This window comes from Centruroides sculpturatus, unplaced genomic scaffold (assembly GCF_000671375.1).
Source record: "Centruroides sculpturatus isolate CEXI.00-Female unplaced genomic scaffold, Cexi_2.0 scaffold909, whole genome shotgun sequence".
NCBI classification, from domain to species: domain Eukaryota; kingdom Metazoa; phylum Arthropoda; class Arachnida; order Scorpiones; family Buthidae; genus Centruroides; species Centruroides sculpturatus.
This window is the reverse complement of record NW_019385113.1, coordinates 2,681-20,079: the sequence shown is the minus strand read 5'-3', so window position 1 is coordinate 20,079 and position 17,399 is coordinate 2,681. Positions and strand designations below refer to the sequence as shown.

The 17,399-nt window shown below is 40.2% G+C and overlaps 1 protein-coding gene across 6 annotated transcripts in view; it reads left to right on the top strand.

The window, feature by feature from the left end:
- Positions 1-14,284, top strand: part of LOC111634957 — a 29,202-nt gene extending 14,918 nt beyond the window's left edge. Inside the window, exons 1-3 of one of the 6 annotated variants that reach the window (XR_002758308.1) lie at positions 909-7,003; positions 12,353-12,459; positions 13,927-14,284. Coding sequence is in view for 1 of the 6 variants with exons in the window: in XM_023379809.1 (XP_023235577.1) it covers positions 10,800-10,802; positions 12,353-12,459; positions 13,927-14,230 (414 nt within the window). In the remaining 5 variants the exon portion in view is untranslated. Of the gene's footprint in view, positions 1-908; positions 7,004-8,102; positions 9,697-10,181; positions 10,803-10,853; positions 12,252-12,352; positions 12,460-13,926 lie in introns of those variants that run through there. The other 5 variants (XR_002758309.1, XM_023379809.1, XR_002758310.1 and 2 more) reach the window with 5 other exon arrangements.
- The last annotated feature ends 3,115 nt before the right edge of the window (positions 14,285-17,399 follow it).

Genomic DNA, 17,399 nt, shown 5'->3' with positions numbered 1-17,399 from the left:
TTTATCTTAAAAAGTCAAAGCATAAAGGACCCATTAAATGTAAAAGAAAAGAATGAATTTCTAAATTAATTATTTAGATAAGATAGTTTCTTGGATATTTTTCACCTTCTGTTACGAGTTGGAATGCAATCATTACTCATGCAGTAGTGTTTTTTTTCTCTGTTTACGAAACTGGATTAACATAGAATTTTGCCTTACGACTCAATGAAACATCACATCAGGAACAGTGCTTGCAGCTATATAAAAGAATGTCTAAAATTCCAATTTATGGGGTGATGTTTCATCAGGTTATTATTTGTTCACAAATATTAACTTAGTATCTTAATATGATTTTATTTAAATAAAAACACAATATTTTGTTGATGTGAATTTGTTATTAATGAATTAGTTTTTCAGCTTGTATCTTATATGCTTTTTGTAAGTTGTCCATCCAAAGTGAGTTGAGATACTTTCATTTCTTCATTTACTTGAAAAATTGAAGTTTAATAACCAAATTGGATAGATTTGGTACTGTATTTCATTTTGTTCAAAATTTCATTTCAAAGTATAAAAACAGAAGTTATAAGGGAATTCTATCAGATCCGACAGTTTAACAGGAAATTACGGTATCAGATTTTTGTATATCGGATTGCCCCGAGTCGTAGTGCCATCCCGAGAAAATGCAACACAGGCCTTGTTAGGAGCGATCCTATCTTCTATAAAATATTCAGTTAGCAAATTTACACGTTCCAGTTTAAGTCGATTTGAAAAAAAATAAAACTGCATGTTGGCCTTATGAGAGAGAAGCGTGAAATCATCTTAACGAGGAGAAGAAAAGGTTGACATTTGCTTTTAGGTATGTGAATGCATTTATACTGTAAAGAATTTAGAAATGTTCGGGAACTGCTGCTGTAGTTTTTTCCTGTTTTTTTCTTATGACCCTGTAGAACAAGGCCAGTCATGACTGTCATTGACTGTATACTTTTAGCATTAGAGCATGACATCATTCTGTTTATTTCAAAACTAACAGATGTCATGCCATTTCTTTGAAATTACAACCAATTCTCCCAGAATGCTCATTCATTCTATTTTCGAATTTTGGTTAGCTCATTTCTAAATTTTTAAATCTCCTGAGCAAATGCCTCCCCAGAAGCAATAAAATTCTACGTTTCGACAAATAAATTGAGTTTACTTTTTAGTCCGTAGTTGATTAACCTTTTGCATTTTATTTGCCCAGCAAAAGGAAATATTGTTTGTTATCCAAAAAGTAGGACAGTAATGTTTACGTTTAAAAAAATTATATTAAGTGGAACAATTGATAACTTACTATTTAGAAGTGTTCAGTCTTAGATTTTTGCAAAAAATCTCATTTTAACACAGCATTTTTCCCTTCTAGAGGAAATATACTTTATCTAATCTCTATTTCTTTGTAATTTAACACAGTTCCACTAGGCTTGGCTTCAAACTTCCACTTCCATCCTGGAAACGATTTTAAAATTGCCCAGATATTTTATTCCAAGTAAAAGAAATTAAAGATTTCTTGGCTTATCAAATTATTAACTGCAGATAACTCAGGTTTGTTATTTAATCTTTTAAGTCTCCGAGTATAAGATTTCACTATCCGGCAAACAATTATGTTGTCCAGTAACCAGATAGCTGCCTAGAAACACCCGGATAGGTGTATTGTTTTCAGACGGTGCCACATTACAAGTACTATTAAGTCAAAAAGTACACTACAAATGCTTCCACGCCCGTACAGAGCAATGGTCATTAAGAAGCCGTAGACAAATTTATAGTTTTGTAAACATCCCTGTAGACTGGAGGCAGGCTGTAGATGTGACAGGGTTTACCGGCTGTTACAGTAAGGCATCAGATTCAATCTAATTTTTTATTATTATTATTGTTGGGCGGTCGTTAAGTCGAATGCACTCTTTACTCTCTAAAAAACATCCATTAAGTCGACAGGGGGAAAAATTTAAAAATGAGATCCTTTCTATAATTCTGCCAGTGTAATGATTTGTAAATTCTGTCATACAGATGTAGAAGTTGCTGATTTGCATACCGTATAAATCAGGAGTTGGGAAAAAGTAAATAAAATTCTTAGTGTAATTTTGATTCGGGAACACTCGCTTTATACGCAGAGAATGAGTCAGGAAAGAAAAGTCAAGGAGGGCTAAATATGCAGAGTGTGACTCATGGAAGGCTGCAGGCTGTGCTGGTGTGATTGAAAAGAAGCGTTCCTTTGTGACGATGGACTGCAGTTAGTTGTCCACCCGTCACACAAAGAAATATTTCTCTTCGTGTCCAAGAATAGACCGCGCTTTGCAGCGGCAGCTAACTTTAAAAATAAAATTTTCCCTCCGATTACGGTGATGCAATTCGACCGAATCCCGTTTCCAAATGTAAATTACAACGGGAGAGGAAACAACTCGGAGGTCACTAATTGCCGACTCGGCCATAATTGTATGCATGTTGCTTCCTTTCTGATGCATTATCCCTCGATCGGCTGCTGCGTCGATAGAAAATGGTCGTTATACTTGGAAATTACACCCCCGCACTCCCCCGCCGAGCCAAACATTACACTAGTTTCCAATGTTTCCGTTTATTTTGGAAAATAATGTCGGGCATTAAAACTAAACGGGAGAACACCAATCTTTTACTTCTACCCCACCGGAATGGCTTTTTCTTTTCGACGATTGTTTCGTCCCGTCGACCGTTATTGGCCGTTTCCACCATTGTCGCGTGCTTCCCCCTTTCCCCCTGGATGGCTCTGACACGACGCGGATGTCTACGGCCTCCCAGGGCTCGTTAGTTTTAAATATTAGCATTCGCAAGAGTTTACGAGACTTTGGAGGTTTCTGCGCAGTTTCGGTGATTAACTGGGGGTGATTTTTGCGTAGCGCCGCACGGCGGCCGACCCCGCGCGCGGGTTGGCTGGGGGATTTTCCAATACCGTAAGTTTAATTTCGTGTTTCGGTGCGAGTCTTGTTATCTGGAGGTTTATTTTTTTGATGTCTGGTTGGCAACACTGCCCCGTTCCACCCGAGAAGACATATTTTACGAGTTTCAAAAATGTGGGCCGGCTAAAATTCGAATCGCTTTTCTCGTTGATAAGAGAACCGTGCTGCCCTGCGGGGATTCCCCCTGTCCAAGGTTCATTTTCGCTGCGAACATAAAGTCCTCCGGGTTGCAATCGTCGCTTAGATTATAAAAGTGCAACCCAGGCACGCTCTACTTGCTGTCACTCGACCAAAAGCGCTTGACTAATGGCAGCTGGCAGGATGATTTTACAGTATTTTATCTGCCCCGTCACAAGACATGGTTGATAAGAAGTCTCCCCCCTTGCTATCGGTTACGTTTGAACCAGTTCGGAGAGCGAGTGGCATGTAGTGCAGTTCACCCGGGGCACCTCTCTTCTCTCTCTCCCCAGTCACGTTGATGAGGAAATGCTGCGAGGCTCGAGCGGTTCTTCCAATTATAGTTTTATTAATTATGTCACCGTTGGCTCGACACAGTTTTTTAAGAGACAATTCGCGCGGGAAAGAAGAACGGAACATTCGCGCCTCGCGCGCGTATTTCTCTACCCCCCGTTTTAGGTCATATCGTACTTTTCTCTGCGAGTACAGCTACGTTCGAAGACCCACAAACGGGCAACCATGCACAAAATTAATTAAATTTTCTCCAGTTTATTTCGTTCGGATCGACGGCTTTCCCAGCACGCACTTCGATACGTAATGAGTGGAAATGAGTGCCCCGCATATAGCGAACTTTCGCTAAACAGGTCACGTTTACGGTTGAGAATATATAAATATACGTATTTTTCTTTATTCTAAAGGAGGGATTCCGTATCGAGTGGTGTACTCTGGGAACGGTGTCGACTCGGCACGTGTTGCAAATCCTATTAAATTTTGTCCCTCGGTTACGATGCCGGTGGCGCTCGACCGTTCGACCCCTCATTTGTTTCGTAAAAACGCTGGGTTTTACGTGGGGCGAAGGGATTTCCTCCTTTAGGAAAACGTTACTATTCGCTTAATCGTGAAGACCCCCTGCGAAACCAGCTTAATTTGAAGAAATTGTTGTTTGTATGGTCTGTATATTTAGATTACTTCCCCGGGGAGCCATATGTTTTCGACAAACAAAACCTCCTAAGGCCTGGTCTCTCGCTGTTTTAAAAATTCAGGTTTGTATCGTTTTGCCCCTTTTGAAACATCTCATTAATTAGGGAAGGCGTCGCGCGCTCCAATTTGCATTTCATCGGCTTTATGAATAGAGGGTGAGAAAATTCGGGACTGTGTCTTTACAAAACAAAGTTTTTATTTAGGGCCCGGGCCCGTTCTCATTCGTTCCGTTTTTAGAAAACACTGGATTGGGTTACTCCCCCGCTTAGCAGTGACGCTCGTTAATTGTCGAGGGGGGCATACGTTACACTCGTTCGTATTTTCGAGAAGTTTCTGGTTATAGGGTGGATACTAAAGTTCTCCCTTCCTCGAGAGGGTTTTTTTCCCCTAGAAACAAAGCCTCCCGAGGGTCTGGTCTCCATTCCATTTCCTCGACCGTAATTACAGTTAGCTCCACCAAAAGAAGCTTTCACAGTAGGATGGGTGGAATGTGTTTTCTAGATGGGAAGTGCGCACCTGCGGGGATCCACGGGTGAAGTGCAACCATCTCGTCTCTCATTGGACAATCGGCAATGACGATTAATTCTAGACCAATTGGTAATGGCGTTATTTATTAAAGAGGAAAAACAGAATGGTCGGGAACCCCATTGTTTCCCGCTTTAATATCGGGGGGAGGATTTTTTTCTGTATCGGAAGCGACTCCCTCTCGGCATCCCATAATTTCTTACAGGCTCGGCTGGAGTTGTCTGTATGCAGCTGACGATGCCGCCGTCATCGATTCTTTTGTGTAGTCATCGTGTACCCCGTTGCTCCGAACTCCCGCTGTCGACTCTCGTTCGGGAGGGTATCCCGTAGGGCATTGTGGGACTGTCGCTTTTATTAACCCTCCGAGAGGGGAGAGAGGAGAGCCACCATACTGCAGACTTAATACCCAGTCACTCTCGATTTTAAATTTTGTGCCCGCTTCCTCTCCCTCTCTCCACTCCTTTCTCTTCGTAAGCGTTGGTGCTGGCCACACATCGTACTTCGCGCGCGAGACCGGTCTCGTCCCCAGTATCCCAAGATTTAATACTCCTTTCTTCCCCTTGCCGGGGAGAAGAAAGTGGAATTAATGTTGTACCGGCGTAATGACGAAGCGTGCTGTTTCTAGGACGATTCAAAATATCTTTGGCAGGGTGATTCTCGAAGAGAGTGATGTCGAAACGAATTGTGCTTAAAATATTCGCAGGGTTGAATAGACAGTAGGAATAAACAGCTGCCAGAGCAGAGGTTGGTTTCTAAGCTCCCCAGTAGTCACGTGACCGGCATTTGTTCTCGCTTACCCCCGAGTTTGAATCGAGAACTGGCAAGTTTGAGGGTCTTTCGTCTTCCAAATTACCGCTTGCACGAGGAAAAACACGTGCCAACGGATGGAATCTTATTCTGGTCTTCATTTTTATGATCCCGTGCCCTAAATGATACTAATAAGGCGTTTTTTAATTCGTTCCTAATAATCGGCTCAATGCGTGTATCTATCGTGTGACACGAAAAAATAACCTGGGTCGTTAAGGGTTGCTGTGTCCTACTGTCCTCGTTAACCTCTTCCACGTTACTTGGGAACGACATTATTGTCACATTTCCCGAGTGTACGGATTCGAGTAGAGGTAGAACCGTATCGAATGAGACTTTTTACCCTTTCCGCGCTGTCACGTGACGCGGGAACTTTATTCCGTTTACTTAGCAGTGGGGGGAGGTCGTAGCGGTTTCACCTGTTGACGAACTTTGATCGGTTCCTTCTACGTTACACAAGTTGATGGCATCGCTTTGCTGTTGTGCAGTACGCCTCGGTTTTATCCTTTATTCCTTAAGAATTCCTTTTGGTGGAAATTAAGGTGGAAAGGCTACAACGCGGACACGTTTTCGTGCCGGAATCTTCCCGAGAAAAACCACCCTCCTCCGAATGCACGCAGACGTGAGCGACTAATGAATGTTTACCGAATGAAATTCTGCAACGCGTACATTTTTAATTGTTACAATTCGCGTCCGGGCTGGTGTTTGCGGCGAAATTACAATAATTTGCAGTCGGCGCGCGCGCGCGAGCACAACCCCTTCCCGCCCGCGTGTGTTTACAACTATTCGGTCGGAATTCCGAGTTTAATTAGGTGTGGAATCTGCACTTCGCCCATTTGCATACGACGTGCGCGCCTTCGGAGTCGGGAAGGAGCCCATCCCGTCGCCATTTTTGCGTGACGCGGCGGCGCCGACATCACGTGATCGGCTCCCGAGGCACGGAGCGTTATCGGTCAAGCGCCGTCCACCCCTGACAGGCGGAAATTAGAAGAGAAACCCCCTTTCATCCTTTAGGAGGGGACGTGCAGCTGCACACGGTTGACGTATCTGCGTTCCTCCCCCTGCAGTATGTGTTTGTGTGTGCCGGTGCGTGTTTCCAGCAGCGCTGTCGTTTTTAAAGAGTTGTTTTCCAGCTGCACAGATTAATGGGAGCCGGGAAGAATCCTTACGACGTCGTTAAGTCGGAGCGCGGGTGCCACAGTTGTTTCCAAACGGGTGCGAAGCGTGCGCGGACGTCACGCCATCTGTTCACGCTTTCTAATGAACACTTCAGTCTTTCCCTGAGAGAGAGAAAGGGGGGACGTGTCCATCGATTGACGTAGCTGCCGGGGGAACACATAAGTGGCCTTTTAATCTGTCCCGCTCTCCCTCTGCGGAGCAGTCGGTGCCACCTCTCCTCCTCACTTCACATACACGTGTGTGTGTGTGCCGTGCGTGCATGTGGCCAAGACAGATGTATGGATTCGGCCATTCCTCTTGTTAAGTGTCTTTGTCTGCCGGTCCATCTATGTGTGTGCGCGTCTGCCTTCTGATCTGCCGTGGATTATAGACCGTGCGCCATGGAAATTCCCATCCAGGTACGTGCCCTTATCGCAGAAAGTTTGATCAAGACGCGCTTGTCGCCATCGATCGCGCAAAACTTTCTTTATACGCTCTTCCGTCCCCCTTCTCGCGCCACCGGACGTCGTGATCGAATCTCTTCGACTTCATCCAAAAAGATGGGAGTCCCCCGAGAACCCATCAATCCAGAGCGTTTTTCAGTCGAAGACGGGAAAAAACGTCGCCTTCCCGGATGTGGTGTTTCTTTGCAAGAACAATAGAATGCTCAGAAATTACCGTCGTTCCACTTCACTCGGTTTATGGCACTTTTTTACGGGGATGTTTTTGTGGCTTTTTTAACGAACGGACGGACGGACGAACCGGGTCGTTACTTCAGCGCTTTTTTCCGTCTGTAAAGGTCGCGGCGTTCGAAATGGCACCCGACAGGATGTTCGTCATTTCCCATTAACGTCAAACTGCGGATGATGTCATTAAAGTAACCTACGTATCTGCCAAGAAATGTGTTTATCTTTATTGTTCCAGTTGCGCGAAATCTCGTTTGTCGCCATCGCCCACTCGCGTCTTCGGTTGTGGAGGAAATGTCGCGTGAACTCGTCGCGACGTCTCTCGTCCTCCGTTTGCGATTTTGTTATGGCGCCTGGTAACCGGTGATGACCTCGCTCCCCTTTTTTTCCCTTCGTTTTATTTTATCTCCACTGCACCTGGCTGGTATTTACAGGAAACGGAAGAGCCACCCATCCTTTCCTAATGCGCTTCACGCCCGTCCATTTCGCCATTTACGCCCGAAGGGGGTTGACTTATCGATAATTTCCTAAAGGGGATGTGTTCTTAGATTTGTTGTTAGGTTGGCGTTCGTAAACGTGCTCGGGACGGTTTGGGACACGGCTCCTCGGTCCCCGTTCCTGTTTTTTTCCAGAGGAGGGGAACTGTGAATGGTGCATTGTGGAGCGGGGGAGTGGGACAAAAGGAGACGGGGAGTACGTTGCTTTCAATTATGTTTCTGTTGGCTACCGGCAATCTGTGACCGCACGACAGCTGCCGACCAAAATAGTTCCCGTGTCTATTCATCCCCTAGTTTTTCTACAGGTAAATATCCTTTTTCGGCCTAGCCGCTGCCGGAGCAGGTGGTGGATCGAAGGCCTCACCTGTCGGTCGGGCCGGGAGGCCCCGTAACTACCTACTTTTGTTCGTTACGTTCTGCAAAAACATCCGCTTCCCGCCCTCCCTCCGCCCACCCGACCCGAGGAAGAAGCCAGTAGATGGCGCCGCAGCCGTGTCGTGACATTTTTCGCCGCTGCGGGTCGCCCCTAACAGGAAGTTACGAAAGAAGCACGCGAAACGCATCGCGTGCGACGCCGTTTCGGTAGAACGCGTCTCGTGCTCGAGTGTCACGAAACGTCTCGTGCTTTGGAGTGGCGTACCGAACGAATTGAGAGAGGAGGGTATTGTTTAGTCGTTCCATTAAGCGCACATAGATGGCGTTGCCGAATGCATCGCGGCGCTCCAGGAATTAATGCGTTTTTCGAGTAGCACGTTATCGTCGAGGTTGCCAGTTTTTTTGGTGGTTGTTTTTGAAATTCGGCGGTGTCTGGTGTTCTCGGCGACGGTCGCCGCGTGCGATTAGCGCCCGACCTTGAATTATCGCTCATTGGGGAGCGCGGCGTATCGTTATCGAAAAACGGTACAGGTAGAACATGTCGACGAAGGTCAAACGCAGATGTTTCGCACGAACTCGCGGTCGCGGGGGGAACAGTCTCGCGTCACCGCCTTTTGACGTCATCGGGGGGCGCGGATTTCTGGAAATCTGCCAAGTACGCCGACGGCGCGTCACGTTCTGCTAACTCGCGAGATTCTCGCAGAATCCGTCAATTTCCTCCCCCTCTTCCCCCCGCTCGCCCTTCCTCGAAAGAGATTAGAAATTTTTGGAAAACGAGGAGCCGGCGTTGCGTTGCGACGAAACCGAGCGAATTGGATAAGACGCGTGGTAGGCGCCCGGATCCTCCCGAATCTGGCAACAGTCCTCGCGCCGCCGGTGACGTCGGCGCGCTTCTAGGATTTTTCAAGGACGGTGACGTCACGCGGACGTAGACGTTGTGGTCGAGTCGGCGGAGAGGGGAGGGAGCGAGAGAGGCGGCTGTCGGTTGGTCTCCGTCTGCCAGCACCCGACGCACATGGCCTACATCCGAAATGTGGCAGACGGAGAAGAGCCGGGAGGGTTAACGACCGTCGAGTGGTCGGGACGGGGACGATAGAAGGCTCGTTCCCCCCTCGGAGAGTAGAGGCCGGGAGTGTTTACCGGCAGATTTTCTGTGACGTGGGAGCGGGGCGATAAACAACCTCGCCCGGTTATCGCGTCGACTCGACTATCGTCGTCGCTCCCCGTCGGGGATAGCGCCATAGAAGTCTTGGACAGATGTGGGCAGATAAGCTCGCGCAGGTGTTTCGTACGAGGAGGTAAAATATATAACCGGCTGCCAATCCTCCCCCCTTTGGGATCGTTCGATAATCCGAAGGGAGAACGAGGGGATAGAACACCGTCGCCTCTCGCGCACACACCGAACACCGCCCGGAGCCAGGTATTCCATTTCGGAATGGAATCCTCCTCGACTTGCGAACGCCAGCTTATTTAGAGTCGTCTGAGGATTTCGCTTCTCCTCCCCTTCCCCATTTTCTATCGACTGGATGACGTCTCCGCCCGATTCGAAATGCGGTAGGTGTTGCGACGCGACAACGCCCGGCGAGACACGTTCGTCCTGGCGGTTTAAAAAATTTAAAAATTCGTTATTCGTCCGTTTCTACTTCGCCTATTGGTCGATCCCGTGTCTTTCGCGCTCGCGGATCGCTTCTGACGCGCGATCGGGACGAGTCGCTCTGTCGAACGACCAATCGCTTATCGCAGCGATTTAAATATATCGAAGCGCCATTGGTCGCTTCTCGGCTCGCGAGGGCAAGTCGCGCCGCTAGAAGCTTTTTTTAAATGCGACGAGGGGGAAAAGCGTTAAATTCGTCGGCGCGACGTTCTCTTCGACTTAGAATATTTTTGAAAATTAAAAATTATTTACGTCCTGGGCGTGTAATCGGATATTTTTGCATTTGCGCGCATCGGGGTTACCGGGATTGAAACCAGACCGAGGAATAAGAGGAATCCTAAATTAGTTTTGGGGCGGGAAACGGGGAAGGAGGGGCGACGATTTGGCACGAGATCGGAATACGAACGTATCGATGAGTCGGAAAGAGAATATTTTACGGGAAAAAACAAGTTTAAATTTGGCAGAGGGTCGAATTAATTTCCGGCCAAGCTGGCTGGCGCGTCGCGTCGCGTCGACCGTGGCGTCACGTTCTGTAAATATACCGCGGGCGATTAGTACTTACGACCCTTTTTGTTTATTTAATTTCGAAATCCGTCTTCGTGCGAAACATTATTTTCTTAACCTTCTGCGTGTTTAAACTATAGAAAGAGCTTAACCCACATTTTTACCGGATTCCCGTGTTGTTTGGTGTTTTCTGCGCTGTTTTTTTCTCGGACCGTCGAGTCGTGACGTAATACTTCTGGTATTGTTTCTCACGCCGTTTGCCCCGGGCAATTTTACAATACTCTTTTTAACTACGGTCGTAAGCGAGGGGATTTAATTGTCTCTCCACGTTGTTTTGTGCGCCGCTTTTTTGCGTGTTCGAGTGTGCAGTTCGTGAGGAATGTTTCCGCCGTTTTGTTTGGTGCGTGGTGCCATCTGTTAACTTTATGGAATTCGGTTTCGAAAGACGAAATTTTCGAAATTTATTTTTCGTGTTTGGAATCAAAATGGAAGCCCAGAAATGGTATTATTTTTCTCTCTGGTACAGTTTTATGCTGGTTGAAAGCGTCTACTTAAGTATATTGTTTGTGTTATATATATATACCCTGTGAATGGTTACCAGCTACAAAGAAAAATGTGAATTGTTTTTTCTCTTGAAGTTTACCACCACCACCACCTTTAGGTGGTAAATTTGTAAAATAGAAAATTGACTTTTTATATTATAACAAGCTCAATTGCAGAAATATCAATGTTTAATTAGTTTGTGATCTGTTTGAGTAAAGTTGAGTTTTCTATGCATTTCCTTACTCTCAAATGGCAGAAATTAGATATTAATGAAGGGTGGGGACAGAGTGGGATCTTTTGAATGGTGGTATCAATAGTAAAAACTTTGATTTGGTTGGATGTAACTGTAAATTGCTTTGTAACTAGAAAATAGTGCAGTTTTAAATATTGTAGATGCTCCGATCGTGTATGTAACACACTTCTTTTTTACAGAATAATGTAACTCGATGTTTACCTTTATTACAAGAAACTGGCCGATATAGCCTACTTCTAACATTAAATAATTTTTTCGACATTAGGTATATTAGGAGCTTATTTTATGTATGAGAAAAATAAAATATGGTGTCGCAATAGTGGGATTATACCTTTCCATTCGGCTTTTATGGGGGCGAGTTGTTTCGGAGTTGCTTTGTGCCGGTGACATGTGGCAGTTATGAAACATTGATTTTGCAACATCGCCGCTTCCACGTCCCACGACGTTGCCGTTTGATTTTTTTTATGTTAGAAAATAATATGCCGACGTCGAAATCTGCTTTGTGTACTTGCAGGAATTGTAACTTTGACATTTGTGCACATCAAAAAATTGAATATTTAAGAATTTTTTGTTATATTACAAAATGGATTTTCAAACGTTTTTTTATTTTTTGTAATAGTAAACTTTTACAGAAAATGCAATTATATTACTAGAACAGCATTAATTATAATTAATGTTTGCTTAAATTTCTTGGGCAAGGCTCCGCATAACTTAGTTCATTTACAAACAACACACAACATTGTGCCGTTTGTAAATGGAATAAGTTATGCGGAACGTACGACTTTCTTTTAATTTATTGATGAATATGCATGCAATTTTTTAGTATACTTATTGAAAACTAACAGTCTTGAGATTTTCTTTAAAAGTTTTCTTAATTACCTATAGTATCGATGACACTTATTTGTGATGCTTGCCAGTGTCCGGATGCCAATTAAGTAGCATAAAACATAATGGAGTCATTAGAAATTCTCGGTAATCGAAGCTAATTACCTCGGCACCGTTATCGTGACGAGTCTCGTTCTCTGCCTTTTTACGTTTGTTTCGGTCGATCTTTCTTAATGGCGGAGGCCCAAGTAATCTTGTACCGTATCCGTAATCTTAAATGTTTACGTATTAACAAAATCATTTGTCGCCTTTGTCGAGCTATACTTTATGGTAGGAAAGAGACACCAAAGAAAACGATATTTGTATTTTTGTTATATTTATAAAGTGTTTTAATGTGATTACTTTTATTAAAAATATTACTGTTATTTTAGGGAGATATTGGGATGCTTGATAAAGTGCATTATCTACAATCACATAGAGGCGTCAGTAGTACATCCTTCGAAGGGTGCAGAAAGAGAAAGCTGGATGACCTAAATTGGTATGTAATTAGTACACTTTATAGGCATTCCAAAATATCTATTAAGTAGGTTTTTAAGTGTAAAAAACAATCGTGTCTTATCTGCGTACAAAAAATTATGTGACTTCTACGTTACATAATCAAAGCTTACTTAAGCAACATTTTGGTAACAGTTGAGTTTTTAAGCGAATATACTTGAGTCTCTTAAATATTATTTCATTGCAGTTTAAATTATCATGAGTTTTGGAGAAGGAATTTAAAAATCAACCGTATGGTAATTTAATAGTTGATCCATCATCAAGAATTGTTTAATGACGTAAACTTTGTTTCGACAGCTGCTGGAATCAATATCGTATTTCCTATCTGATTGCTACAAATACGATATGGTGGATATAACGATCTAACCTAAATTCTTTACAATAAAAGAAATACTTAAAACATGGTTGAAATGTTTGTTTTTACCATTTAATATTGTGTGAAGGTACAGCAGATGCATGCTTCCAATTATGCAAGTTTTATTAACAAACTTGTGCTGGTAGGAAGGATGGTACAAAACATGTATGAATTAATTATTATAAATAAAATGTATGTCATTAAGCAAACAATTGGTTGCAATTAGTTATTTTGTGTATTCAAAAAATACAAAAAATTCAAACTAGTTCAATACTGGATTGTTGTTACACAACAACAGTCCTACGTCAAGTGTTATGTTTGGACAAGTTACTTTAGATAAATGATCAGGGTATTTATTGAATCAAATTATCTGGTTAAATATTTTAATATTTAACTCATTTTATAATATTTATGTTGTTCATCATTTTTCTTTGAATAAAGACAAAATTAAATATATAAACTCTGTTTTAGATATCATTCCACTTTCATTTAGTTTTTGGATTATTAAAGCATCTGTGTAATGTTTTTTATTTTGTAGAACATAAATTTAAAAAAAATCACTTTTCCTTTTATTAATTAAATAATTGCGTTATTTAAAATGGATATTTTTTCAGTTGTTATAGGTTTTGTGTATATACTGTAGCTTGTATCGTGGAAAGGTTGCATCTGTTACACATTCAACTTACATCATGCAGAACATTTCAAAATATAACTTCTGCATAATCAATAAGATATGATTTGGCATTGAAATTAGGATTGTATCATTATTTATAACCCTATAAGAATGCCTGGCATTTTGCAAGAGTACAAAGTTTTTGTGTGAGAATTATGCCTCGTGTTGGTTTGAAACATATGTAAAGCGATTATCAAGGCTAAATTGCAAGATTTTCATTGAGTCTTGGCTTTTATAACAAAATTGTGTGTCAGTAATTATAAAACAGTTTACGTGGCTTCAAAAAATTGAATCAATCATTTAAAAGTCTGTCATTGCTTTTGTCAAAAGATTGATATTAGTTTATTGATTTCTTATTCTAATTTATTAAATATTGATTGATGTAGAATGCGTTAATGTGTATCTTTCATTTGCTTTTTTAGTATGGAATATGGAAATCCAAATCAGGTCAGTGATATCTCATCAACCAGTGGTGTCTTGGGTGATAATGGAAACAGTGCAGTGAACTATGTTGTAGACCACAATCAGTGTAATAGTATTGTTCCATATGCCGTATCGTCATCTAACAGTATTTCGTATGGTCAACGAAATGTTGCTAAGAGTACCGCTCCTTCATCCACTCAGGTTATTCCCTCACAGAACTTCATTCGTGCTTCGACGATCAAGCTGCTCGATACCTATCAGGTAGGGAATTGTTTAATATTGCGGAGAGATTTTTATTATTAGCGTAATAACTAGAAGTCGAGAGCATGGCCGTAAAACTCTGCGTTTCTAAAATTAACTCTGTGTCCTATTTTCTTCATTAAAAAAAAAAAAAAAACAAAAAGAGGTCTGGATGTCGAAACATTTACGAACTTTGATGTTGGAGGTGTTAATTGCCACTTTCACCTCTTTAATTTTTTTTGTTGTGTGGCATAGAATTTTATTAAAAGTAGTATAGAATACATATGTATTAATATATATATAGCTTATAAGATTGATGTTTAATGTAATTTTATTTTGGTTAAGTAATTTTATTTACAAAAATAATTTTCTTTTCATATTAGTAAGAAGAAAATATTTTATCTATAAACTTCATTCTGTTTGTTAATTTCATTAATTCAATGTAATCGTATGCAAAATGCTAATCACAAATGATGAGTTTGGTCCTCATCGGCCAAAATGCAAGCTGAGCTTCGGTTTTGTTCATGCTACTTAATGCCATTGTTGGGAAATTATGGAGACGGTTTCTTAAAAGATATGCAAGTTACTGGGTTGTTAAACTTATCATTTGTCATTTTAGTAAAGGATCTCAAAATTCCAGAGTGGATTTAGTAGAATTGGATAGTTTGTAACTTGATACATACAAAAATAGCCTTATCTATACTTAATGGCTCAGGTCAGTTTTTTAAATTTAGTGTAGTTACAAGTGACAAACTTTTTTTCTAATTGAAAATTAAATTTAATATTAGTTTACTGCATAGTTTTACTTTATATCTTAAATACATGTTGAGAAATTGCTAGGTTTGTACTACTTTAAATGTGTATTTTGTAACTAAACAGCAAAATCATTTTGATGGAATAGTGAAATTACATAGAGTTGGATCATAATCACACTTCTCTTAACTGCAGTTTCAGTTGATGTTAAAATTTATTTTAGATTTTTGATCTTAGACCATAACTCTTTAGATTTAAGATTTTTAATAATCAATAATTATGAGGCTTGGACCTGTGATTGCTAGTTTAACTGTGATTTTGGCTCAATTTTCTGTTGGGTTCATTTGGAATTTAACTTTATAATTAGACAATCTTATGGAATGAAATAACAGCCAAATAACCAATTACAAAATAATTTACAGATGATCTGTTATGTTTTAGTTGTGATGTGTGTGTTTAATTAATATTTTTCATTATTGAAAGAACAATTGTGCAATATTAATGATAACAGAAAAAAACTGGATAAAGTAATTTAATTTTGTAACAAAATATTTAATATTCGGCCAGCATTTAATTTCATTTTTCTCTGTGGTTCATTATAGGTTTGTATCTTATGTTTCTCATATAACTTTATTGGTTAAATTTAAATTTTGCATACTATTGTTAATTAAGTATGCAATATTTTTGGTTATTACTAAGAGCTTCCAGTTTGGAACTTGAGGATGACTTCTCAATACGGTTAAAATGTTTGCCAATAGTAAATTAACTCATAATCACACAATGCTAATTTTAATCTTCCACTTTTTAAAGTATTTTTTACCAAATTAGATATCATTGACTTTGTTTTTGTAAAATGCTGTGCCAAGAAAACAGTAAGCTTTATCATGGAAAGTTGTTCTTTGCCAAAATTATGTATTGTCTAAAGAGCAGGTGGAAAAAATATATTGATAGAAATCATAGATGCACGGGATTGACCCTCCGAAATAACAGTTAAGACAAGATAAAATGCTTTAATGGTGCAGGCTAGCTTACAAAAAAGGATACTCAAAAGTGCTAGTCTTTTTGTGATGATGCTAAATCGAGTCGGTGGCACCTGCTCGAGACGCAAACAATGACAAAACCACTATAATTAAATATGTCCAGCAAAAGTAAGAAACCAAGCATTGACATTTGAAAAATGACAAGTGTGCAATTTACCAAAAACTTCCTGTATCTGGATGACAGAAAATTGCATCAGTTGGTAGCAAAGGTGCTAATGTAAATTTGTTTTTATAATTGTAGAAGCAATTTAGTTAAATACAAAGCTTTTTAAAATTCAGGTACATTAGATTATTGCAATAAGATCAGTATAGTTTAATGCTGCTTACTTTCTACATATCAGCAAATCGTTTTATCGTTTGGATAGTTTTCATTCTCTCGTTACGAATTTCAGTTTCCTTCAGAGTCTAAAATTTAATCATGTTCGTCCATATGATTTCGTTTGATAGCAGGATTTGACAGAATTTATCCCAAATTCTATGAATGCAAACTGCTGTTATTTTTTTTAGTGAAATTGTTAAATAAGTCCAAACATTAATTACTGAAGTCCGTGTTAAAGATAATCCTTTTTCTTAACATAAAATTAAAGTGTAGTTAAATTATTATACAAATATTAAGCAATAGCTGATATACTCTAATAGTAATATTGAATAATTTTTTGTCATTATTTTTCTGTTTCTACACACTGAAATGATGTAATTTGTAAACTGTTTATAATATATATACAGTGTATTTGCTTAATTAAAGATATCATAGGTTGTAAAATCGACATTAACAGATTTATATCTAGTTGTAAAATTTTTGCATCTGTATCAATAAAAAAAAAACTAGAAATTTAGTATTGATAATATATGTTTGTTCCTTGTCACTTATGCTTTGTTTTGCAATCCAAATCTACATAATAAGATTAAAATATTTTATTGTAATCATTTTGTAATGTTTGAAAATTTTTTTACCTATTCTTGATGTTTCTTTTAGTAATGTAATGAAAAAAAGCAAATCAGCTCAGATTCTGTTAAAGCATTGTTCCCCACACTTTTTGAAGTATTGACCCCTTGGGCTAGTGTGGCATATTTCTTCTTTTTTCCTTCTTATCTAAACTAATTTTTTGTTCCCTTACTTTCCAGTACCATTTTAAGTCTTCTACTACTGTTCTTGAGGGGGCAGTAGTGTCTACTTTAGAAAAAACTGTGCTACAGTATGCTTTTATGTAAATTTTAATCAAATTATTATCAATGGATGTGCATTACTTTAGTCATACTGTTTGATTTTCTGTTATGTTTGTGAAGAGATGATGTAATTAGCAAGATGCACTCATTTTCAGAGCTATTAGAAATCAATAAATTCAATGTATCATGCAATATATGGAGTGAGTCAGAATTATATACATTAACTTTAATAATCCGTAATCTGTGAATCAGCTAATAAATTTAAATATTTG